This window comes from Monodelphis domestica, chromosome 1 (assembly GCF_027887165.1).
Source record: "Monodelphis domestica isolate mMonDom1 chromosome 1, mMonDom1.pri, whole genome shotgun sequence".
NCBI lineage: Eukaryota > Metazoa > Chordata > Mammalia > Didelphimorphia > Didelphidae > Monodelphis > Monodelphis domestica.
The window spans coordinates 513356139-513382775 of NC_077227.1; the positions used below are offsets into that span (position 1 = coordinate 513356139).

The 26637-nt window shown below is 41.6% G+C and overlaps 1 protein-coding gene across 1 annotated transcript in view; it reads right to left on the reverse strand.

The window, feature by feature from the left end:
* ADCY3 (adenylate cyclase 3) overlaps window positions 1–10670 on the reverse strand; it is a 147770-nt gene extending 137100 nt beyond the window's left edge. The window contains exons 1-2 of the mRNA XM_007475926.3: window positions 9990–10670; window positions 8272–9163 (exon numbers count right to left, since the gene is read on the reverse strand). Coding sequence (XP_007475988.1) covers window positions 8272–8946 — 675 coding nt within the window. The 5' untranslated portion in view covers window positions 8947–9163; window positions 9990–10670. The remainder of the gene's footprint in view (window positions 1–8271; window positions 9164–9989) is intronic.
* Window positions 10671–26637: the final 15967 nt, after the last annotated feature.

Consider the following 26637-nt stretch of genomic DNA (forward strand, 5'->3'; position numbering starts at 1 on the left):
CAGAGATTCCAAGAAATGGAGGTAAGAAAGAAGAGCATTCCAAGCATAGGGTTTAGTCAGTGCAAAGGCAAGAGTGCTGTGTATAAGTAAGAGCAAGCAAGCCGGTGTAGCTAGATCACAGAGTGTATGGAAAAGAGCAATGTGTAAGAAGACAAGGATTGAATTAGATGACCTAGAATGGCCCTCCAGGCTCTGAAATAAAAAGGCAGCATGACAAAAAAAAGATCTTTGGGGATTCTACAACTAAGATCTCCAGATACTTTCCTCCACTGGAGAAAATTCTGCGGGGTCAGTGGTACTGGTTTATTTGAGGAACGAGTCCGCTTGTAATAGCTACATCCTAGTTTGGGAATTATAGCCCCTGGATCCCTTTTCCTTCTGCCATTGCTGACTGGGAGCCCTCATCTTGTCCCTCTGAGCCTCAGCTTGTCTTCCTTTGAATCCAGAGTACTGTTCCCAGCTTCACGAAGTTAATTATTTTGGAAGGATTGTCAGAGCAGTTTCAACTTTTGTTGCTACTAAGCCACCATCTTGGCTCTGCCCCAACACAGTCTTAAGTGAATTATTTTGAATCAGAAGAGCATTCAGAGTTCAGCAAGTCCAAACTTCTGAATTCAAATCTGCTCTTTAATATTATGTAACTGTGGATCCCTGCGTGGGTTGCTTAATCTCTCATTGTCCTGGCAAATCTGTAAGATTGTAAGGTTCAAAAGAGTTGCAGTAGAGGGCATTTCCACTTTGGGAATTCTCCAAATCTGTGGAAATGAGAGGTCGCAACTTTAGGGAAAAAAATCATAGTTTATAGAGGGTAGTGTTTAATACCATTGATATCCTCATTGATATCCTGGCATGCCATCCTGTCACCTATGCCAGCAATAGTTATTTGCCAAGTTGGAAAAATGCCACTTGAGAAGAAAAGGATAGAATAATTCAGGCACAGAATATGCTATGTAGGAATCTATGAGGTAGAGGTCTGTCTCACTACAGTGAGGAACTCCTGTGTCTGCAAAAGCATTACTCCTTGGGTTTAAGGAACATTATTTTCACTCTGCCTCTAGGTTCTCTGCCCTGAGAGTCCCCTAAGAGTCTTCAGCCCTGCTAACATACCCCAAGGTTTGCCGGTGGACATCAGAGACATCTAATGACCCTACAGACCTGGCTGGTTTATAATCCCTGTTTTGATAGATCCCAAGACACAGAAAATAGTCGGTCATGGTGACCATCCATCCAACCCCATCAAGAGGGCTGGTCTCCTTCATTCCCCAGTTCTTGGGTTCTAATATTGGCTCAGTCACTCATTAGTTTTGTGGCCTTGGATACAAATCATTTCATCTCCTTTTATCTTTGAAATTTGGAGGTTGGTTAGAAGAGATGATCTCCAAGGTCTCCAAGTTATAGACCATATGGTTGAGGAAAGGGTTATAAAGTAGGACCCCCACAGAAGAAGCTAAAGTAGTCGAAATTATTTGCTCTGTTTTTACTAGCTATGTGACTTTGGTCACCTCATGTCATCTCTATGGGCCTCAGTTTTCCCATGTGTTAAATGAAAGCACTGGGCTAGAGGACCTAACCCTAAAATCCCTTCCAGTTCTAAATCGTCTTATCTATGACATGAATAAAAAGATTAAGGGATCCTCATAACAAGTTTCAAATGAATAAAGAATATATACTGAGTGTGAGAGCATTGCACAAAGTCAATTTCAATATTTTTTTGATCCAGACCTGTGATTTCATTGGAATAAGGTACTCAGCTACCAGAGTAGAATTGTTCTCCAATTTTATACTCTTAAAGAGTTGCCTAGGGGCCTTTCAAAGTGAAGTGACTTGCCCAGGATCATCCATCAGAGGCAAGATTTGAGAAACCAGATCATCCTAAATAAAGCTAAACCTCATTGCCTCTCCTTTGCTGTTAGCCTTCCACTTTCCTGAGATCAGGCTCTGCCATTTAACCTCCCAGTTCCCTTCCTCCATCCCTCTGAACTTCTCTATCTCATCTTCCATTTGTAAGTGAATTTTCCAGACAACTCGAGCTTAGCCATTTAAGTGCCTAAACTTTTCTCTTAATCATTTTAATGGAACTCTTCTAAAATGTATCATACACAAACCCTTCTGTCCTTGCTTTCTTAAATGTATGCTTCTGATCACCATGTGACCATGGATCCTTCCTTGATGACTCTGAGTCTTCCTTATGATCAGTCATTGGATAGGACTGCAATACAATGATGTCTCCAGGGATTCCTTAGACACATAAGGACTATATGGCCTCACCCTTACTGACCCTGTCCTGCTTTTTGTATCTTCTTGTTTTGCTATTTTTTTTAATCTTCTTATTCAATATCAGAAGTCAGAAGGCTGACTTCTCTCTGTAGATAGTGCAGACCTGCCTCTAGAAAGTCCCATCGTCTAATTCCAATTTGCTATTTGGAATCTGCTGTGAGCCTGAAAACTATGTGAAAAAGCTTTCTGAAATGGGTCCAGGAACATACATTTAGAATGAGAAGGGACCTTGGAAGTCACCTAATCCAAATCCTTCATTTTTTAGATAAAAATGAGAAAATGGAAAAGCCAAGATTTGAACTCAATGTCTTGGGCTCCACAGCCAATGTTCTTTCCATCACTGCCATCCTGCCTTTCTAAATATGAGCAGCTCTCCTATGAGTAGTCTGTGGGATTGGTGGCTTCTATTTTCACTATTCAAAGCTTTCACTGTTCAAAGATTTTCCCTGGCCTGCATCACAAGTAGTTACGGCTGCCATTGTTGTCGCTCAGTGGCATCTGACTCTTGGTGACTTCATTTAGGGTTTTTGGGGGCAAAGATACTGGAGTGGTTTGCCATTTCTTTCTCCTCATTTAAGAGATGAGGAAACATGGGGAAACAGGGTCAAGTGACTTGCCCAGGGTCACACAGCTAGTAGATACCTGAGGCCAGATTTGAAATCAGGAAGATGAATCTTCTTGAGTCCTGGGCCAGAAGGCTGCCAAATACCTGAGTTTTTACTCTACAATGAAGCCATAGTAGTACTTTAAGAAAAGCACAGATTCTAGAGTTATAGGAACTGGGTTCAAATCCTACTTCTTTTATTTAGTATCTGTGTGACCCTGAATCTCCTTAGATCCTTCTGGACCTCATTTTCTTCAGCTGTAAAACGAAGGGCTTGGAACAAATGACATCAAAGGTCTCTTCCAGACCTATCCTCTATGAGCCAATGACTATGTGTGTTTTTAGGGTAGGGGTAATTTGCATGGTGCTTTGCTCCTTACAAAGGTTTTTTTTTTTTCATTTCCCCATTTTTCACTGGTGGCAGCATAATATAATCATGACTACTTTAGTCTTGGCATCATGAGACACCTGAACTGAAATCCCCTCTCTGACATTTAGTATCTACGAGATCATGGTCAGCTAGGAGATAAAATCAATTGAGCCTGGAGTCAGGAAGATCTGAGTTCAAATTTGGCCTCAAACACTTACTAATTGTGTGACCTGGGACAAATCACTTAAGCTCTGTTTGTCTCAGTTTCCCATCGGTAGAATGGGTACAATAACATGTACCTTGCAAAGGGTTGTGAGGATCAAATGAGATAATAATTGTAAAGTGCTTAGAGCAATTCCTGACACATAGTATGAACTTAATGAATTCTTATTGACTAATGACCGATGACAAAAATCTTAATATTAAGGTCTTCCTTCCATTGATTATCTATAATTTATCTTTTAGAGATCTTGTTTGTATTGAGTTATTTACATGTTGTCTCCCCCATTGGACTATGAGTTCCTTGAGAGGAAGGACTACTTTTTGCTTTTCTTTGTAACTCTAAAGCTTAACATGATGCCTGGCTTATAATGTTACTATACAAATGTTAGCTATTAGCTATTATTATTATGATAATTCAAACATTCAAAAAATGTTTATGAAACAAAAACAAGAATCATATGTACAAGTGCATGAAAAAAGGTGAAGCACTTTGCATCCTTTATTGTCCTATGTGTCAGCTCTTGATACTTCATCTTGTAGGTAGTAGGGAATTATCATTATACCCATTTCTTAGATGAGGAAACTGAGGTTCAGATACATTAAGCAATTTGCCCAAGGTCACAGGACAGGTAAAGACAAATATTCAGGTCTTCTAACATCTGATTCAGTTCTTCCTCCTCCCCACTTCCCACATCTATTATATCCAGCATTTTTTTTCACCATTCCACAAAAGATATGCACAAAGGATATCCCTGCTATTTCAAGTCACAGAGCATCCCCAGAAAAAAAGTGCCCCTAGCACTCAGTACTTCCCTGAATGACAGTGAAGGAAATGGCCCATCATCAAGGCTCTAGGTTTCTTGAGACTTCCCTAGACCCACATTTGTTACTTAAAGGAGTGGTCTAGCCTAGAGCTGTCCAAATGCTAAAAAGTACAAGTAATATGGTCTCACAGTCCAACACACAAATGTGTCATGAAGCTGGAAAACCCTTAAAATGGGTATAGGGAAACCAGAGAAATGTTTTTGAGTCTGCCCTGCTGACCCTTGTCCAGAATTCTGGGCCTCAGTCATCCCATTTCAGAATGCCCAGAGTTGGTCAATGGGGCAGGCTACCTCTCCCCTTTCCTTTTGTATCCCAGTTTCTAAAGAGAAAAGCTAGATCCTTTCCCATGGTAGTCTTCATCCCACCTCTGTTTCTGTACCCTTCTCCTTGCACCTCAGTTTACTTATTTGTAATATGAGGGGATTGGACCAGATGGCCTCCAAGGTCCCTGCCAGCACTAGATCACTACTCTTATGATCAATCACTCATCCATTATCCTTCAGCACGGGGTTTCCCTCACTCCCATAATTTCTCTCCATCTTTCCAGGAGATCCAGATTATGACATGGCATTCACAATAACAGTGGCAGGTCGTGCACACAATCAAAGAGGAACCATGTTGCCTCAGTAGAATGAAGCATTGGGTGATGAAAGATAAGGACCTTCTTGTGGCATTCTCTGTCAAATCTAGGTGAAAAAGGAATCCTGAACTTTAGGTTGCCAAATTTCTTCTGTGCCAGTAATGTAGAAAAAGATTAAAGGGGAGAGAAACTCAAGGTAACAAGGATAAAAGTGATCTAGGTAGAAAATATGTTAACCCCCAAGAGCATAAGTTTATATTCATGTCCCAAAGAAAATCTAACCCACTATCCAAGAACAAAAGTCCTACTGGGATCACTTGATAGAAGTCAAGTCAAAGATCGGTACAATATCCCATGCTTTGTTTTAGAATCCCAAGTTTCCTTCAGAGCTCAGCTTGAGCCATGTCCTAACTGAGGACATTGTTCTCTCTTCCCAAACTGCTATTGCCTTCCCTCTCCCTTGCAAGAAAACCCCCTTGTATTATTTTATATGGGGTTGTTATCAAAAGCCTTAGTGCCAATTTTTTTCTGTACATTTATACATCCATTTAATCCCCACCAATAGAATGTAAATCCCTGGAGAACAGGTACTATTCCATTTTTATCTTCTATCTCCAGCTCCAAATGCAATGCTGAATAAAAATCACTTAATAAATGTCTACAAATGTTTGTTGACTGCCTGACTGACAAGAATAGTAGACAAGACTTTTCTCAATGGACAATCAGAAAATATTTCATTGACTTTGATTAATGTGCTCTTTAAAAAACTTTTTTTAAGACTCAACTGGTGATTTCATCAGCATAAAGTATAATCCAATGTGGAGGTCTCTCCACTAATGCAGAAGAACAATTCATCTTTAACTTCAAGGTTAGAGAATTGCTTGGAGAGACAGGTTGGTAGATCCATGATATGAAAAGGTTGGACTAGATCAGTGATGGTGAACCTATGGCATGGGTACCAAAGATGGCATGCAGAGTGTTCTCTGTGGGCACCAATGCTGCCATTCCCCTCCCCCAGAGTTTGTTACTATAAAGGCAGAGAAACTTGAGCAGAGCTGCTCCTTTCCCCCTCCCTACCACACCTGATGACATTTTTTTAGATCAGTCACTCTTCTGCCCAGCAGCCCAATGGGAGTGCTTCCTTCCTCCACTTTCTGGGGTAAGGGGAGGAGGAAGGGAGTGAGAAGGGGGGCGGGAATCAGTGGGTGAGGCACAGCAGTCAGTGAGGAGGGGAGGATAGGCATAGCACTTGGTCCAAGGGGTGGGATGGGAGTTGGGCCTGGCACTCCATCTCTAAAAGGTTTCCCATTACTGGACTAGATAATCTCTAGTGTCACTTCTTGTATTAAATCTATGAACCTGAGCCTGGCCAGGTCTTCCTGACTCCAAGGTTGGCCCTTAGAATGTTTTTACCAACTCCTAATCTACCACCTTTAGCAACTGTTAATCCTTAAAGGTCCTTAGTCCTTCTCATTCTGGAATACTCCAAACAATGCAACTCAAACACTATTGGGAACTCCACCCACCAGAAGGTATTGACATGGTATTTTAAAGAGTGCTTCTGGCATAAAGTCAAGATACACCAAGAGGAGGCATCTCAGGACCTTGGTGTCAGCCTACTATGTGTCAGGCACTGTGCCAAGAGCTGGGGATACAAAGACAAAAAATAGTCCCCGATCTCAACATGTAGACAAAATAAATTGGAGATTCTAGGGAAGGCACTAACATTAAGGAAGAATGGGAAAGGTTTCTTGCAGAAGACAGAACTTCAGATGAGACATGAAAGAAGACAGGGAAATCTGGATGCAGAGATGAGGAGGGGGAGAGTTCCAAGCATGGGTAGAACAAGACATCTACTAGAAGATATTGACCTAGGGGGGAGTAGAAGGATACAAAAGCCTTTTACTGGCACATGGCAATAAAGCATCCCAGAGGTCCAAGTTTGCCCACATTTAGCACTAGGGAATTGGGGAAATATCTATAGCTCACTCTGTTAGGCTTGGGAAGATAGTGGTCAATGCTACTGAAGCTATAAACCACTGGGACAATAGGAAAATGGTCTCTTTTCTTTCTGCTGGAAACTTTGGACCCTGCCAAACTTCAGAGCAAAGGAAGAGATGCCTCAACTGTCCATCCCCAAAACGATCACCTCTTCTACGGTGAGAAGAGAAGGCTCTAGCCAGAACCATAGCTCCATGAAAGGGTACAGCTGGCAAGTATGTGACATGCAAGAGAGCACAAAAATGGTCCATTTGGAAATGGAAAGGATAAAAAAAGGAGCGGTGAAGCAGAGACCAGAAGAGTTTGAAATCAAAAAGACCTAGGTTCAAGTCCTGATTTTGATACCTCCCAGCTGTGTGACCCTGGGTGAGTCATATAACCTTTCAAGGTTCCAGACATTTCTCTAAGACTACAAATGCTGTGTCACTGGTGTAACTTGGTAGAGGGAGTTTCCACAATGATGAAGTCACAAGTCCAAAATAACACCAAAAATAAACAAGCTCAAAAGTACACATTTTTTAGTGAGAGGAGGGAGGAAGAGACCAAAATTATGACTTCATCAATATACAGAACTATGAGGGAAAAAACTCCTTCTACCAATGCAGAATGTCTGAAAGTTAGAATCTTAGAAAGTTACCAGGGGGGCACTGAGACATTACCTGACTTGCTCTGGGTCACAGAATGTGTCAAGATCAGGCCTAGAACCCAAGTCTTCTTGTCTCTGAGGCTTACTCTCTGTCCAGTCTGCCTTCCTCTCTCTCTTTTTAAAACCCTTTCTTTCTGTCCTAGCCACAACTTTAAGACAGAGGGGTAAGAACTAAACAAATGGGGTTAAGGGACTTGTCCAGGGTCACACAGCTAGGCAATGTCTGAGTCCAGATTTGAACCCAGGACCTCCCAGCTCCAGGTCTAGCTCTCTATCCTCTGTGCCAACCTAGCTGTCCCTTTACTCCTTCTCAATCAACACACATCCAGTATTCTTAATGCCAGAAATTTCCAATTTCTATGGCACACAGATATTTTGATGAAGGAATTACAATGCCTTGTACACAGAAGCTGCTTAATAAATTAATGGAACTGGGGTGGCTAGGTAGCACAGTGGATAGAGCAGCAGGCCTGGAGTCATTGGGTTTAAATGTAGACTTCTTAGCTGTGTCGCAAGTCACTTAACCCTGATTGCCCAGCCCTTGCCATTCTTCTGTCTTAGTATTATTATACTATGTATTATTTATTTATTATTATTAATAGTAATTAAGTATACTTATAGTGTACTTAAATAAATAGTAATTAAGTATTCGTATACTAAGGCAGAAGGCAAGGGTTTTTACATTTTAATTAATTCATTAATCAATTCATGAAATCAATAGCTTTAAGCCTTTGGTGAGGGCTTACCTCCCTTAGCAACCCGATGCCGTCCAACTGCTCCTGTTGCTGCTGGGCAACGGTGACCCCCAGCACCAGAGTGTGGATGCAGCAGGAGACCACGGAGATGAGCACGATGGGAGTGAGGCTGAGGGGCAGCGTGATGAAGAAGGAGAAGATGAAGAAGGCCTGCCAGCCCACCGTGTCACTGGCCGCATGGGAGCGAGCAAAGTTCAGGCCGAGGTAGGAGAAGATCTGGGCGGTGATGAGCAGCCACAGCAGGTAGGGGACCACCTTCCTGGTGACTCTGTCTGGGAGGAGGCCCTTCTTGCAGAGGACAAAGAGGATGATGTCCAGCAGCAGCCCCACCCCGGCCACCACAATGGGCGCTAGCTTGTCACTGGAATAGACCACGGCGCACATGATCACCACATAGCAATCAAAAAGGGCAGCAAAAATCACCAGAACCAGGAGGGTCTCGTGGCGTTGCCTCTTGAAATAAGTCTGATACAGATTTTCAAGGGACTCAGGGATGAAAGTCAAACGCATGAACTGAGGCAGGCAGAGGCAGGAGCCCGTGTTCCGGACAGAGATTTCATGGGTCCGGCCACCCGCCCGATCAGGATCTGAAGGCAAGCTGACCGAGTACTCGGCCGACTGTTCAGCCGAGTACTCGGTCTCGGAGAAGCCCTGGTTCCTGGGCATTTTGTCAGGTGTTTAGTCTCAGGTCTGCTTGGAAAACTGGAAAGAGGGAAGAAGGGAGGGAAATTCCTCCAATTGGGTTGTCCTACCAGGACCCCATCAGGCCCAAGGATGATTTTCCAAGGACCTTTTCTTGTCTGGGGTTGAAGAACAGTCTTTGCAGATTGGAACTGAGCTTGGTTAGAGGCTTGAGCAGCAGGTGGGACTGGCTCCTCTGAAACTTCAAAAGACATTGCTAAGGCAAGGTTGTTCATGAATCTTACCTGCTGACCCCTCCATCCCCCAGAACCCAGATCAAACTCCACTGCAAGAGGCTGCAGAAACAAACCTTCTCCACCCACCCACTCTCAGTCTCTGTCTCTGTCGTTCTCTTTCTCTCTCCTCTCTGTCTCTCTCTCTCTGTCTCACTCTCTCTGTCTCTACCTCTCTCTCTCTCTCTCTCTCTGTCTGTCTCTCTGTCTCTGTCTCTCTCTGTCACTGTCTCTGTCTCTGTCTCTGTCTCTCTCTCTCTCTCTCTCTCTCTCTCTCTCTCTCTCTCTCTCTCTCTCTCTCTCTCTCTCTCTCTCTCTCTCTCTCTCCTCCCTGTCCATTTTAGAGGCCTGGCAACCTCTCTCTTAGCTAGCATTTGGTTTCCTCTCTGGCATTCAATTCAATTTAATTTGACAAATATTTAAGTGCCTAGCCTGTGTAAGGCATTGGACATCTTTAAAGCTCTGTCCCTCTTTCCTTTACCTATTTATTAAATTCTCTTCAGGCCCAAATCTTCAGGTTTTGAAATAAAATGGGGTGCTAAGGGGAGCCAGGGAGGGGAAAAAAAGCAACCTTTGATAATCCTACCTTCTCCTCAGCCCCTACTTTGGTGTCTCCCAACCTCGAACTGGAAGTGAGAGGGCATAGATACACACCCCTTTACAGCCTGGCTGGGTCAGCTCTAGCTTTCAGTCTAGTTTTCTCTTCTGATCTCTAAGCATCTCCTCCCCCACAGGACAAGAAAGAAGGTGGGTCCTTCCACCCACCTCCATCTGGGGTTTATTCCCTCTACTTACCTGTGAAAGGCGGGGAGAAGAGCCTCCACTGCTCACTTCCCTGGGGTGGCTCCCTTCAGGATTGTTGGATCAGTGGGGCTGAAGGCAGGCCAGTAGGAAAGTCGGGGGTCCCTAAAGCCTCCGAAGGCTGCTTATTCATACACTCCCCCGCCTTGGGCAGACGCCTCCATCTCCACTGGCAGCGCACCGAAGCTTGGCAGCAGATTCCACTCCACAGTCGTCGGTTGCAGGTCTCTGGCTGGGAGGAGGTCAGGACTGTCCCTCAGCATCCAGATGTGCCCAACCGCAGGAGGAAGGAGGAAGAAGGAGGCGGTAACGTCGGAGGAGGAGGGATGGAAAATTCAGGGGCAGCTGCCAAGCGCGGCGGCAGCCACTGTCTCGCAACGCTCTCGGGGCTACTCGCTGGCGCTGGCGCTGGGGCTGGCGGGGAGAACTGCTTTCCCGGAGCTGGCTTTTCAGCCGGCGCTGGCACAGCCTGCTTGGCTTCCCGGCGGTCGGACCCTGCCCGCCCGCCTGCTGCTGCCTACCTTTCCTCTCCGCTCTAACGGGCTCTGCGGAGCTTCACCAGCGAGCTGCTCAGTCGGGGCCCTTCTTCCGCAGAAAGGCGTCGGAAATGCAGACAGAGGCCAAGCGAGCCGCCTAGCATCCTCGGCAGGCGCCCCCAGCCCCGGCCGGCTGGCCGCTCCCAAGCTCCCCCTGGCCCCAGAGGCAGCCGCCCCTCGCTCTTCCGGCTCCTCTCCGCGCCGCCACCGCCCCCGCCCCCGCACGCCTGCGGGGAGCCACCCGCATCCAGCGGAGGCTGGAGCGAGCGAGGAAGCGCGGAAGCGCGGAAGCGCCTCGGAGCTAGGCACTCAGCACTCGGCACTCAAGTGTGCCTGGCTCCTGCACGGACTGTTCGAGAGCCGGCCGCTGCTACTGGCTCTCCCTACCCGGCTGGGGTTGTTTTCTTTTCTTTTTTTCTCTTTCCCCCCTCCCCCTTTCCTTACTTTCTTTCCCTTCCCTGGCAGTGGTTGCTGCGTCCCTCCTCTTTCCTTTCCAAAGCTCGGAGAGAATCCCTGAAAGGCTGCTGGGTGGAGGTCCTCATGGGACTGGAGGAGGAGCCTGTCCCCTCCCTCTTAGGAGCAAGCCACAGAGTTTGGGTGCAGATAGAAGGGAACCTCCAGACCTGGGGACTCAGGAAGGCTCAAAATAGGAGGAGATGAAGGAGAAGAGAAAGAGTAGAGGAGTAGGAAGAGACAAGAGAGGGGGGAGAAAGAAAAGAAATAAGGAAGGGACAAAAGTGGGGGAGGGAGAGGAAAGAACTACAAGAAAGAGGCTGGAGACGTGGAGATGAAAAGAAGAGAATGTAAAAGAAAGAAAATTGAAAAGAAGTGAAAAAGTAGGAAGAGGTGCTTAAGAGGTAGACTTTAAAGGAAACCAGGAGGCGATCTGAACTAACGGCTACCCAGATCATGAAAACTGTTATCCTCAACTAGGGAGTAATCTAACTTTTGTTTGAAGAAATTCAGCAACAAGGAATTTACTTCACCTTCTTGGAACCCGCTCTCTTTGTTAAGTGCTTAATAGGTACCTGGCACTGTGCAAAACCTGGGGATACACGTGCAAACAGAAAAACAAGTCCCTGCTCTTAAGAAGCTTACTTTTTAATAGAAGATAGCCTATTAAAAAAAAAGTTTCCCCCTCTTTTGTCAAACTGGTGCTTGTATCCCTATCTATAATTAAAAGTTCAGTTCAATTCCTCTGGTGCCTGGAACTTTTTGGTAGGCACAGACGATATACTACAACAGAAGACAAAACAGTCCCCGCCTTCAAGGTGTTTATATTCTATAGGAGAAAATGTCTGCTCCTTGCTCCTACTCCCATCCTCTGGATTCACTAGCAAAGCAAATCTAGTCCCTGCTTTCCATGACAATACTTTCGATATCAAGGATTTCAATCCTAACCACCTCCTCCCTGTCTTTTCTCTTGACAAAGTATCTTCAGTTGCAGCAACTGATCCTGATGTAACATGGTCTCCAGTTCTCATATTGGTCACCGTCTTCCAAATTCATTCCACCTTGTTCCCTAGTTCTCTTAGAGGAGGTTTAATTTCTCTGTTCCAGTCACCAGGTTTCCTAGGAGTCCCTTTCTCTTGAATTCTTAACCTGTCCCCACTTCCTAATTCAAAGGAGGAGGAGGACAGGAGGCGAAGATGAAAGCAGGGGAATGTGAGCTAGAGGCCATGCATAAATGAAGACTCGGGTACTACCAAACTAGAAAGGCTTCACTAAGGATCCTGGCACCAGGCTATGACTACTATCAGAGAATGAACCTCACTAAACATCACAGACCCTCAAAGACCAATCTAATCCTCATCTAGAGCTGAACAAGTCATTGATACCCATCAGGCTTTTGCTTGAACATTTCATGAGTAGGATTCTACTACCTCCATATATTTCACATCTAGACACATGTAACTATTAGGCAATTCTCCCTGAGATCAAGTTTAAATTTGCTTCTGTAACTTCTACCTTTCAGTCCTTCTGCCCTCCGGAGCCAAGCACAAAAGGTCTCTTCCCTCTTCTCCTAGCTAGCCTCTTAGGACTATCCTGTCCATCCCCATCTTGGCCCCACCCCCAGGCTAGACATCCCCAGTTCTTTCCATTGATCCTCATCTGACATGAATTTGAGCTTTTTCACTATCCTTGATTGCCCTCCACTGGGCATGCTTGAGTTTATCAGCGTCCTTCGCAAAATGTAGCACGTAGAACTGGACACAACGTGGTCTCACCAGGTCAAAGTGCAACTGATATAGGACCTCTCCAGTCTTAAATGGTCCCACAACTCCCCCATCTTGTAAAGTTCATTATTTGAACCCAAGGTCTAGATTTTACATTTATTCCTATCAAGTTTTGTCTTACCTGACTTGTCCCAAAGTCTTAAGTCTATCATGGTCTTTTTGGATACTGACTTTTTCATTCAATATGTTAGCTGATCCTTCTAGTGAAGGTACTGATAAAATTGCTAAACAATAGAGGGCCTCAGACAGACACTTCCCCAAACTGACATTGAACCATTAATAAATACTCTGTGGACCCAGGCATTTAACTAGTACCATATTGCCCAAAAGACCAATATAAAAGCCTTCATCAAATGCTTTACTAAGATCTTGCTAAACTATATTTATGGCCTACATACCTATGAATCTAGTCATCCTGATTTTTAAAAAATGAAATGATGTGAGTCTAACATGATTTGTTTTTGATGAAGCCATATGACCATTTGTGATCACTCCCCTTTTTTTTTTCAGATATTTGCTAAGCATCCCTTTGTTAGCATCTCTGGTTGCCAGTAAGGGCTCTGGTGAATCACCTGATCTCATTAGTCACCTAGCCATTACCTTCTCAGAATATTAATTCTACTAGGATCAAGAAAAAATAAATACAGACACAACCAAAGAGCTAGATGTTCACAGACACAGACACACTCCCAAAAGGGAGAGGGGTCAACTGGTGCCCCTCCCCCAGCTGGCAGACTAACTCTTGCCTCAACTGCTACAAGGAAGGAAAAGTACCAAATGGGCCAAGGGCTCCATCTTTCTCCATGCAAACTCAGTTCCTATTCCATACCTCCTCAGTCATTAGTACTTCCATCTCCTAAGGCAGTTTAAAGACTTTTCATCACACAGTAAAAATTCCAGAGTCATCAAAACTGAGACTCATTCCCAAAATTCCACATGTTGGATTGGCATCAGAAAGAGAATGCCTTCAAATGAAACAAGGACTGGACTTTCATAAGCCAATGAATGTAATTTCCAATTCCCTCTTGCCATTATAAGCATATTCAATATTTTTTCTAGGAAGAGAAGTCAAATTTACTATCCTGTTTTTTTGTGTTCTCTTTCCTTTTTTTGAGCATTTGCCCCTTTCCAGTTTTGAAGGACCTCTTCTATTGTTCAGTTTCCCAAAGATCACTGACAATAAACAGTAATCACATCTGCCAGTTTTTGTTTTTGTTTTTGGTATTCTGTGTATTAGTTCACTAAAGTCTTGTAACTTGAACTTGTCAAGAACAACTAGGTGTTTTCTCACCATCTTCCTTGACTTTTGCCTTCCTATTCATCACTTGAAACTCAACTTGTTCAAAATTTCAACTCATTATCTTTCCTCCCAAATTTCTCTCCTCTTCTTAACTTCCCTATTACTGTCAAGGGCATCGCCATACCTCCAGTCACTCAGATTTGAAACCTATTATCCTTGACTTCTCATTCTCTGTCAGCTTAATATCCAAAAGTCCTGTTGTTTCTATCTTCCCAATATCTCCTGTATATGGTCAACTTCTCTCTTAAGATCCTGCTACTATCTTGATAAGTGCTCTCATCACTTCAAGGCTGGATAATTGGTCTCATCTTCTAATAACCTGATAATTCGTCTCTTTACTTCAAGTCATCCCATTCCAGATGTCAAAATGATCTTCCTCAAGCCCAGGTTTAGGCATATTATTCCCATATTTAATAAATTCCCTCCAAGGTCAAATATAAAATCCTCTATTTGAAATTTAAAGCCCTCCATAACGTGACCCCTTTCTTAGTGACACAGACCTCCTTGCTGTTCTTTGAACAAGACATTCTATCTCCCAACTCTGGATATTTTTACTAGTTGTCCCCCCAGGCCTGGAATGCTCTCCCTGCTCATCTGTGTCTTCTGGTTTCCCTGGCTTCCTTCAAGTCTCATCTAAAGTCCCATCTTCTCCAAGAAGCCTCTCAGTCCTTCTCAATCCTAGTTTCTCCCTTCTGAGATTATCTCCAGTTTGTCCTGCAGGTGCCTGGTTTGTACATAGCTGTTTGCATGTTGTATTCTTTCTTAGACCGTGCACTCCTTGAGAGCAAAGACTGATTTAGGGGATTGGAGTGGCAATGGTTTGCCTATCTTTATATCCCTACATTTAACACATGCACAGGACATATTCGATGGTTAATGAATCCTCATTGACTTAACATGGATTATTTGCTATAGCCAAGACCTTCCTCTTTCCAAATCTCTGTTTTCCTACCAATTCTTTCCTATCTCTCCTCACCCAATCTGGGATGTTCCTTCTCATCACTTCTGACTATTCTAGCCCACACCAATCTCAGGGCTGGATGAATCTAGGCATAAACTCTACCAGTGCTCCTTCTAGACAGGGACAAGTGTTGGGAATGTTATTGAATTAAAGTTATAGCAAAAAAGCAGTAATAAGTGGAAATTTCCTTGGAGAAAAGAAGGCCAGGAAGAAATTGGAAACATTTCAATGGTAAATGAATACTCAACCATCCATTGATCTAGTCCTAGCAAAACTCTTTTATAATTTCTTCTCTCACATCATAATCAAACCATCATCAAATAGTTTTTTAAATAAGTACTAAGGGTAGACTCCTTGTTTTTTTTTTCTTTAAAGAACTTTATTTCATTTGCTCCATTCTGATTCTTCCTTATTTTTTAAGTGTTGTTATTATTGTTAAATCATGTCTGACTCTTTGTGATCCCACTTGGGATTTTCTTGGCAAAGATACTGGAGTGGTTGGCCATTTCTTTCTCCAGCTCATTTTTACAGATGAGAAAACTAAGGCAAATGGGGTCAAGTGATTTGCTCAGGGCCACACTTGTAGACAGTATCCAAGACCAGATTTGAACTCAGAAAGATGAGTCTTCCGGACTCCAGGCCAGGCACTCTATCCATTGGACCATCTCTAACTGCTGCCCCCCCCTTTTAAAAAAAATACCAGTTCTCAGTCCAATTCATTATAAAATCTTACCTTTTTTCCTCTTTCTCTGTCTTGAATGCCATCTTTTTGTGGCACAACTCTTCCTAAGTCTTAATTCTCAGAACCTGACCATTTTGATCACTATTTGTATAAACTGACCCTCAGATTCTCTCCTTTCTATGTTTATTCTATGAAGAGCTGATAACAATTTACAAAGCATGTACTTTTGACCTACCTCCAAGTTTTCCAGTGTAACCTGAATGAACTACTTTTTATGAACTTGGAGTGAATGAACATTATGATTGAGGCAGCTAGGTGATTTAGTGGATTGAATGCTGGACTGAGAATCAGGAAGACATCAGTTCAAATCCCGCCTTAGACACATGTTAACTTTGTGACAACTTTTCTCAGCATCAGTTTCCTCATCTATTAAATCGGAATGATGATAGCATCTACCTCAGCAGGTTGTTCAAAGCATAGATAAAGAATATATACTCTCTAGATACTAGCTATTGCTATCATTTGCTTTAAGATAAGGTGTGGCAGGCATGTCACCTCTCATTGACACATTTATCAAGATCCTAGGCTTTGTGTGATATGTTGCACATAGTTCCTTGAGATTAAATGACTTGCTAATAGGCAAGTCAACACTTTAATCCTGAGTTGCCTCAAATTGAACATATCCAAATGTTCATAAAATCATAAGTTTGTTGATTTTTAATGAATATTTCTCTTTTATTTTATTTTTTTAGAATATTTTTCCTTGATTGCATGATTAGTTTCCTTTCCCTCCCCTCTTCCCTGCCCATTCCTTGCCCATTCCCAGAGCTGACAAGCAATACCACTGGGTTGTACAAATATTGTCCCTTGATACCTATTTCCATATTATTCTTTTTTGCTATAGAGTAAAAATCCTAAGGTTAAAACCATAAGGGACCATATCATCTAGGCCCATGGTGGTGAACCTATGGTACATATGCCATGGGGGGGGGCACTCAGAGCCCTCTCTGTGGGCATGCTTGCCATCACCCCAGCACAGAGTTCACCAGAGTTCGTTACTAGAAAGCCAGAGGGACATGGGGCTGGGATGCTCCCCTCCCTCTCTCCACAAATGCTTGAGGACATCACCTACCCCTCTAAAAGGTTCATCATCACTGGTCTAGTCTAATCTCTTCATTATACAGATTAGGAAATGGAGGTCCAGAAAAGTAGATGACTTGTCCAAGGTTATATATGCAACTAGCAAAGTAGAGATTAAAACTCAGATCCTCTGACTCCAAATCCACTGCTCCCTTTCCTCCCACAAACTGGCTCACTCTCCCAATTTCCCTATTTCTTTGAGTCTGAGAGTTAGGGGACTGAACTCTTATCTGAGAAGCCTTTGTGACCTAAGTAAAATGAGCAGTGGAGGTTCTATCACTCTTCAAAACTCCTTTTTCACATTTGCCCTTGTACTTTTTCCTAGAGTGCCCTAAAAGTGATTATAGAGGACATTTCTTCCTTTCCCCAACTCCAGGTGCAGTTAATGATGCCTTGCAGAAGAAGTGCATGGCAAAGTGCACAGAATTGCCTAGAATACATAAGGGGGGATTGATGGACCCCAGTTCCTGGTTGCCAAAATGATCTTCCTAAAATATAGATCTAACCATGCCTACTTTCCTATTCAGTAAACTCCAATGGCTCCCATTTCCTCTAATATTAAATATAAACTCTCTGTCATTTAAAGGCCTTCACAGTCTGAACCCAATATACCTTTCTAGCCTTATTACACATCATTTCCCTTCATGAGCCCTCTAGTCCAGATACACTGGATCTCATTATTTATCATATGTAGCACTCTCTTTTTGGTATCTCTTTGGATTAAATTGTTGTTCGGTCATTTCAGTTGAGTCCAACTCTTTGTGATCTCATTTGGGGTTTTCTTGGCAAAGATACTGGTATAGTTTGCCATTTTCTTCCCTAGTTCATTTTATAGGTTAAGAAGCTGAAGCAAACAGGGTTAAGTGACTTGACCAAGGTCACACAACTGGTATGTTTCTGGGTCTGAATTTGAACTCAGGTCTTCCAGACTACAGATCTGAACTCTGTCTACCTTGCCATTTAGCTGACCTTGCACGTCTGTAATACATTCTCTTCTCACTACCTCTTAGGGTCCCTAGTTTTCTTCAAGATTCAGCATAAGCACTGCCTTCTCTAAGAGGCCTTTCCTGTTTCTCCCAAACCCCAGTTGCTAATACTCTCCTGGTCAAATCACTCCATCCTTATTTTGTATATATCTATAAAGGTATGTGTTGTCTCCCCCATTAGAATGCAAGCTTCTTGAGGTCAGGGACTGTTTCACTTTTGTTTCTGGTATCTCCAGCATTTAGCACGGTGCCTGGCACAGAGTAGATGCTAAATAAATGCTCATTGATTGATTAATTGATTGGAGAAGAAGAGAAGGATCAATAGAATATCCCCTCCCCTGTGCTGAAGGACAAAAGCCATGCCAGGGGAGCAAGAGATCCAGACACTGCCCACCCCACAAAGGCTATGTGTTAGTGCCTTGATAAGGATCATGCTAAGAGGATTGATTGTTCATCTCAGAAAGAGTGTTTCCTTTCATGGGGGAGTCTAATGGGCTGAGGGCATTGTGTGTTTCTGGATCTCTTCACAGAGTAAACCCTTTGCATCTTTTATATTTTTTTTCTTTAGAATATTTTTTCATGGTTACATGATTCATGATATCCCCTCCATACACACTCTTTCCTTCCCCCTCCCAAAGCCGACAAGCAGTTCCACTGGGTTATACATGTATCATTGTTCAAAACCCATTTCCATGTTATTCATATTTGTAGTAGAGTGATCCTTTAACACCAAAACCCTAAACACATCCCTATCACACTGCATGATCGGCCATGTGTTTTTCTAATGCTTTTCTGTTTCAGTTCTTTCTCTGGATGTGGACAGTCCCTCAGGTTACACATTTTCTGTGGAGGTGAAATAAAGACTATCTTGTACTCGATCCCCCTATTCTGCATTAAGGTCTATGTATGAATTGGGGGCCCTGTTTTCCACATTTAATAAACATGGACTTTTCCATGGGCATTTTTTAAGGATTCCATGAAGTACTCATTGGCGAAGGCGATGAACTAAAAAGAAACCGACCCTCTTGGGATCGGCTGCTGTGACTGACCTGTAGTTTGTATGAACCCAGAGTTCAGTTTGAGCCAGGGGGCTCTAGGCCAACCAGCTGGCTTACAGTTGGAATTCAATACTATGAAATAGAGGAGGAATTTCTCAATTCTGAAAGGTAACCAAGAACTCATAATGTCTCACCTCCATAATAGAGTTGGTATCAGAGAACTACAGTATCTCTACCATTCATTCCCTCCTGTCATATGCCTTTTTAGGATCTGGGAGTAGAAATTGTGAGATGCCTACATGAGCATCTCTCTGGCAAACTCTAACTCTTCTTGCCATGATAATCTGCCACAGCTACCTTGAACTACCTGCTTCCTCCTCCAACTCCCAGGCCTCCTTCATTTGTCACCTAATCTATTACTGCCTTGTTGCATCAGACAAAGCAGTTTCTGTCACTCCATCTGCCCATGGGGGCCCCTCTGAAGGCATGGAGATGAGAGTTGGAATGTTAGGTTTAGAGAAAAGCTAGCAGTTTGGAATGTAGAAGTCATTTAAGAATAAGATGAAATAAATCTAGAAAGGTAAGTAGGAGCTAGATTTGAGTGGGGACTGGGCTGGTTACATGCCAGCCTAAGGAAATTCTGGCTGACCCTGGAGGCAATTTGGAGCCCTGAATGACTTTTAAATAACATTTGATTTATATTTGATTTATGCCTTAAGGGTTTGTCACTTACATTTCTTACTCTGTCTCTGCCACCCTCCTTCCAGAGAGAGTCATCTTTTCATCATAAAGAAATTTAAAGATAAAGGAAAAAAATTCTGTAAAACCAACTAACATAGCAAAAAAAATCTGATATTCTCTGTAGTATTCCTTGCATTTAGCACAGTGCCTGACACATAGTGGGTGTTCAATAAATGTTAGTTTACTGACTGAAATGCAACCAAATGGTTTATGTCACACCCAGCAAATTAGCAAAGATAGGAAAAGCCAATGTTAGAAGTGCTGTGGAAAGATGAGCACACCAATGCATCGTTGGTGGAGCTGTGGCTGGGTCTAATTCTGGAAAGCAATATGGAATTATATAAAGAAAACGACAAAAGTGTCCAAAGTCTTTGACCCAGATATTCTGCTTGTAGTTATACTGGTCTATGGTGAGAAGGTCAGTGACTTAAAAAACTCAACCAATACATACTATAGTATTATAGGTATTGTGGTATCTTTTGTAGTAACAAAAAAAAAAACTAGGGACAGTAGGTGGCTCAGTGGATAGAGAGAGAGCCAAGTCTGGAGATGGGAGGTCCTGGGTTTAAATATGATTCAGGTATCTCCTAGCTGGCCTTGAGCAAGTCATTTAATTCCAATTACCTAGCCCTTACCAATCTTCTGCCTTGGAACTGATACTTAGTATTAATTTAAAGACAGAAATGGGTTTTAAAAACAAAAACAAAAGAATTGGAAACAAAATAGACAGTCATCAAATGGGGGAGTGGAGGGGAGAGCCAAACACATTGTGACTGAAGAACATAATGAAATATTACTGTCCTATAATTGTCCCTGAAGATTTTGGAACAATGTTGTTGAAGCCATGACCTCTTTATGGAGGTTTGGGAAAGGTACCTGGGACATGTCGGAATAAGGAGTCAAAAGCGCCATGAAGTCCTAAGAACGCAAATGCTGAGTAATACTGATGGCTCTCAGGGAATGTAAGTTTCCAAAAGTACCCAGAGCTCCTTAGGGGAGAAGCACCATAGAAATGTACACAACAAGCTCCTGCATTGTCTGCTGGGGATAAAAGGGAATAGGTAGAAAATTAAAATAACATGAATAGACCAAGAGCTCAAGGAGAAGATATCTAAACCAGGATGCATTTGGGCAAGTGGGAAATTAACCCCCTCTTCATCAGAAGAATGGCTGAGGAACAGGGTACAAGATCATAGATTCTATATTATAGATATATCTATTAATTATATATACCTATTATATATATATATATCTAATTCTATATATCTATTATATATTAAATACATCTATTATATATTATATACATATAATTAATTATAATCATAATATATTATTTACAAGATCATTTTTCATATAACTTAAAGCTAGAAGGAATCTTAAATAACATTGAGTACAATCCCTTTCACTTTACAGATGCAAAAACTGAGGTTCAGGGTCATACAGCTAGTAAGTTATACAACAGAGATGACAGGTCTTCCTGACATAAAGTCCAGTACTTTATCCATTCTGCTGTGGTGCTTCTCATGGCAAACTGGATCAATAAAGAAGCTCATAGAGGAAACCAGATAAGAATGGACTGGCAAATATTTAACAATCAGCTCTGGGGGGAGGGGAGGGGATTGGCGATTTACACAGGATACACTTTTAAATCAAATCTATGTTATTAATATTTTTCTCCACTTTCTGAAGTGTAGACAATCAACAAAATAACAGAGCCCCAATTTATAGTGTTTGTTGATTTCCAAGGTGTAAATGCTCACATTGAAATTTTTTTTTAATATGATCCAAATTAGCTCCCTCTTTCCTTCCCTCATCACTCCTGGAGTTAGCAAGCAATTCAATCTGGGTTATACATGTATTATCACACAAAAAAATTTCCATATTGTTCATTTTTATAAGTGACTAATCTTATAAAACCAAAACCCCACAGCTTATACCCAAATTCATTATTCTCCAACAGTTCTTCCTCTGGATGGCATTCTTTGTCAAAAGTCTCTCAGAATTGTTCTACATCATCATATTGCTGAGAGTAGTTAAATCTATCACTTTTGATCATTCCATAATATTGCTGTTACTGTCACGCTGAAAATGTTTAAATCAGCTCTGGGGAGGCACTTTAGCGGGCCCCCAGAACATCTCTAAAACCAGTCATTATAGCTAAAATTCATATTTATAAATTTCTGTAAGACTTGCAAACTGCTTTGCTTAGATGATCTCAGTTTATACTCATAAGAACCCTGTAAGGTAGATGCTATGATTATTCTGATTTTTCAGATGAAGAAACTGAGGCTGAGCAAGAATATGTGACTCACTAAGGTCACACAGCTTATAAGTATCTAAGGATTTGAATTCAGGTTTTCCTGATCCCAAGTTTGGCTCCGTCCATTATACCACCTAGCTGCTTCAGGTCACCATAAATTGTCAGGCTTCATTAGGCTGGAAGGACCTTAGGGATCTTTAACTCTAACTTTTTTTATTTTATAGTTGAGGGGACCAAAGAACTGAGGTCATTTTTCCAAGGTCACTGACTCATACAGTTTTACAGTTGGAAAGGATTATGGCAGGGATTGTTGAACTTGCTTTTGCCATGGATCCCTTGGGCACTGCTGGTGAATTCTGTGGACCCCTCAGAAGAATATCTTTAAATGAATAAAATAAATACATTGAACTAAAAATGAAACCAATTGTATTGAAATAAAGTTGTCAAGAGATTAAAAAAAAAAAGAAGTTAATGGGCCTCATGTTAAGAACCCCTGGATTATATCTCATGCTTCTCACATTTGCAAATGGCACAAAGTTGAAAGAGAGAGCTAGCACAGTAGATGATAGAGTCAGGATCTAAAAAGGTCTTGAGGGAACCACTGGTGGTGCAGTGGATTAAGAGCCAGGCCTAGAGGAAGGAGGTCCTAGGTTCAAATCTGGTTTAGACACTTCCCAGCTGTGTGATCCTGGACAAGTCACTTAACCTCCATTGCCTAGCCCTTACTACTTTTCTGCCTTGGAACCAATAAACAGTATTGATTCTAAGATGGCAGGTAAGGGCTTAAAAAAACAAATTAAAAGAATGAATGAATGAATGAATGAATGAATGAATGAATGAATGAATACAGTCTTGATAGAGTAAAGTAATGTATTATAGTGGACAGGGCACTGAACTTGGGGTCAGGAAGACCTAAATTCAAATCCCACCTTGGAGACATTTTAGCTGTTAGCACTGGACAAGCCATTTAATCTTTCTGGATCTCAATTTCTTCATCAGATGTAGTAAAAGTTGAATTGGTCTATGGGGCCATCCCAGGCCTGGCACATGTTTCCAAAGGTCCCCTGGAAACTTCTTCAGACACTCAACATAGTGATTCAGCACTTAAGGATAATGAATTTTCTGCTTGCTTCTGGTCATGTGGCAGCTTAGAGAAAGAACTTGTCCCTTTGGTGTGACTCAGAAAAATTTTGAGTGGTCCCTTGGTCCTCTTCTGCCCTGTGACAGTGGAAGGCAGGGAGGGACTGCTAAATCAGTGAAATGGAAAGGAAGCTTCTGGCTATCTAGGTATCATTTAATACTCAGACTCCCAGAAAGGGGTTAGGAATGAAATGATCTTTCCTTAGCCTGGCACCATGGCAACTGCTCTCACCTGGAAGTTAAAATAGAAAGGTTCTGCGAGGTAAATTTGCACCTGGGCCTCTGGCTGTTTTTTCCACTTTAAATTTCCTTTTTGAAGGAGGTAGCAGAGCATCATACTTGAGGTAGATATGTCCAGGCATTGGAGACAATTTCATGGGTTTGAGGAAGATTCTGGGTCCATTGAATAGAGCTGGCTAGCAGTAAGGGAAGTTATTTCATTGGAGAAGAGGGCCACCAGAAAAGAACAAACTCCTTGTCTAGTTTGCCAGAATATAATGGACTTTGAGGGAAATAGTATAGAGCTGAGGTGAAATATAAAATGCTTAAACATCAGTCAATCATTTTGCTTTACATTCTAAAGTTGGTCAGTTATCAGCTTCTGTATAATTGAAAATCTGTTACCCTAAAAAAAAAACTACATTTCCTGGTAGCCCACTGACTTCTTGTCATTACGTACTTCCTGTTGACAGGGGATATTAGGCAGGGACATTAGGCAGGGACTCTTTATTTCCTGTTTCGAGCTTGGTGGTGGTAAGGTGGGAGTTTGAACTGGCTGATCAGCCATGGGCATATGGTATTTATTTTGCATCCTCTTTATTCCTTGATTTCTAATGATCATTAATAAATCCCTTAAGATATAATATTTTATTATTAATATTTAATTTTACATTTTACATTTATGGCAACCAGAAGGGATGAGGGAAAAAACTCTCATTTTTTTAAAGATAGCCTAGATAAAATTTTAAGCTATGTTTCTCCTGCCAAGGCTTTTCCACCACCCCACCCACCCACCCTCACAAACTCCAAGAGAACTCCAAACTTTCTTTGGAGCTGCTGCCTTTTTCTTTCCCTACTTTTTGCCTAGTTGCTCTCCCTACTGGCCAGGCTATTTTTAGCTGGAGGACTCTTGTCAAAGAAGAGATAAGCCACTTCTCTAGCCCATCTTCTTGAGTCCATGTTTCTCAGTTCCTTGATGCTGACTCTGGCATTATTGCTCCTGATTCCACTTGCTCTAGCTGCTAAATCCCAGTGGCCTGCTTCTTGCTCAAGCTCCTACTCCTGCTACTTCTGGTGATCCAGCCTCCTGGGTTATCCAGCCATCTGCTCCTCATCTTCTTGATCCCAATTGCTTCTCCTCCTGCTCTGGACTCAGCCCCAGGCCCAGCCTCAGCCTGGTCCCAGCCTGCTGGTAGTTGCTGCTGTGTCTTTGGAACTCACAAACTTGGAGCCACTCTCCAGGCAATGGTAAAAACCCAGTGTATATTTTCCTTAGGCAACAATTAGCCTCCTAACTCTCTCTCCACATGACTCAGGAAACAATCTGTTCCTTAGCATTTTACCTCAGGGGGGAATGGGAAGGGAAGAAGAAAGTTACTCTTCCAAACAGGAAGTAAAAATTGCAATCATGGCATAATCTATGAAAGAACAGTACCTTGCCTGTTTCAAACAGCATCTACCATTCATGAGTGCACTGATCCTTTCACTTATTTTGCCTAAGATTCAGAGTAGAAATTCATCTCCCTACAACCCTTTGCCATTTGGGCCTGCCCAGTCACTAAGATTCATCCAGTTTGGGATTCCTCAAACCCATGTTTTCCCTCACTATGGGAGATCCCAGGGAAGAAACTTTAAAGAGACTGGAGGTGAAATTTTTAAGCCTGTTCAGACTCCGTTGTTTTATGAAAGTCTCTGTATTTTATTGTATTTTGCTGATTGTTTTGTTAATGATTTATTTTTGTTGTTTTAAGTTCATATATTAATGTATTCAATACTATTCTGTTACACTGAATCAGTTTAATTTACTGTGTTTTAACTATTGGATATATTCTATTACCTTTCCCCTATGACTACTGAACAAAATATTGTAAAAGCCCATAAATAGCTGTTTTTTTTTTTTACATTTTGTGTTTGTTAATTGTCACATGGATGATGGATGGACTCAACATGGCTAACAACCTTTGAAAAATTTAATGAGAAAAGAATTCAAATGGTAATTCTAAGGGGTCTTCAGAAATAATTTTAATTACCTAGTGGTTTCTGAATGGATGATTTTTAAAAATATTTATATTATAAAGAATGTTGTATTAAAGATAGAGAAACAAAGAAATGTTCCTACCAAGGTTTTTCTATGAAGCAGGAAGCCAAAAAGAGCTCTTACAAAAACTCTTCAGTTTAATTTACTTCCACTAGAACAATCTAGGTTTCTTGATGATGTTCTAGCCCCAAATAAGTTTTATTTTGTTTAAAAATATATTTGCCAAGTTTGAAAGATTTGCTACATCTGTAAAAATTGTGACAAATATCCACCAGTTTTTAGGTTTTTTTTTTCATACAGCAACTTATATGAAATATGATAGTGGGTTTGTTTGCTATTGTAATTAACTGGGTTATTGTGAATTTTGGGGACTTTGGTACTTCTTTAAATGTGCATTATCTACTGTATTACTGTTTTATTCTGAAAATCATTTGTACTCACACAGTGGTTAAGTTAAAAAGGAAATGTATCTCTTTTTTTTGTGTGAGAAACCTTTGTATTCTACCTCTACTTGGCTGACACAGTGTGCCAGTGATTGTAAGCTATGTACTTTTTTATTTTTAAAACTCTTTTTTATTATTGTTTTTCATTGCATGTGCAATATAGTATCTGAGTTTTATTTTTTCTTTCCTTTTTATATTTGAAGCACATGTCAACAGTATTGAGAAAATTTTTCTTTAATTTTTTTTATTTTGCAGTAATATAAGTTTAAAATACATTTGTTCTAATATTAATGTATACCCAAAAGGCTTTAGACTATAAAAATGATGCCACTGGTTGTTTTAAAAAATTATGGGACTTTGCTTAATGATTTTGTCTGATTCCAGAAGGGAATACAAAAAGAGCCATTGCACAGTGCCAAAGAAGCACAAAGCTAAACTGCATAGTGCCAATTGAGCACAAGGTCAAAGAGACCAACCAATCCCAATGGGATTGATGAAATTTTGAGTCAAGACAAGAGGACTTGAAATTGTTTGGGTTTCAAGGTTGCAGCTGTTTTGACATATGTCAAAGGCAGGTCTTCCTTGTCCCACATTCTACCAAGTGGTTTCTACCTGGCTCCTATAATCTAGTCCCTAATCAGTCTTTCATTATGTGGCAAAACTTTCTGTAGTCCTGGCTACTGATTGGGTAAATGCATAATTGCTTAAATCACTTTAATTGGGCCATGATTCAAGGACCTGTTATAGGTCTGTTTTTCCTTTATGTAGAGTTTTTACACATAAGACTTTGATAGTCTATATTTCATCCACAAATTATTTTTTCTTTTATTTGGATTTTTTTATGTTTTTTTTATTTCTCTTGCCAATTGATTCATATACCTCATAACTCAGCCATGCATCCCTAAGTGATCCCTGTGTTTTTCAATACCCTCTTCAGGGGGAATGCATAATTATCCTAAAA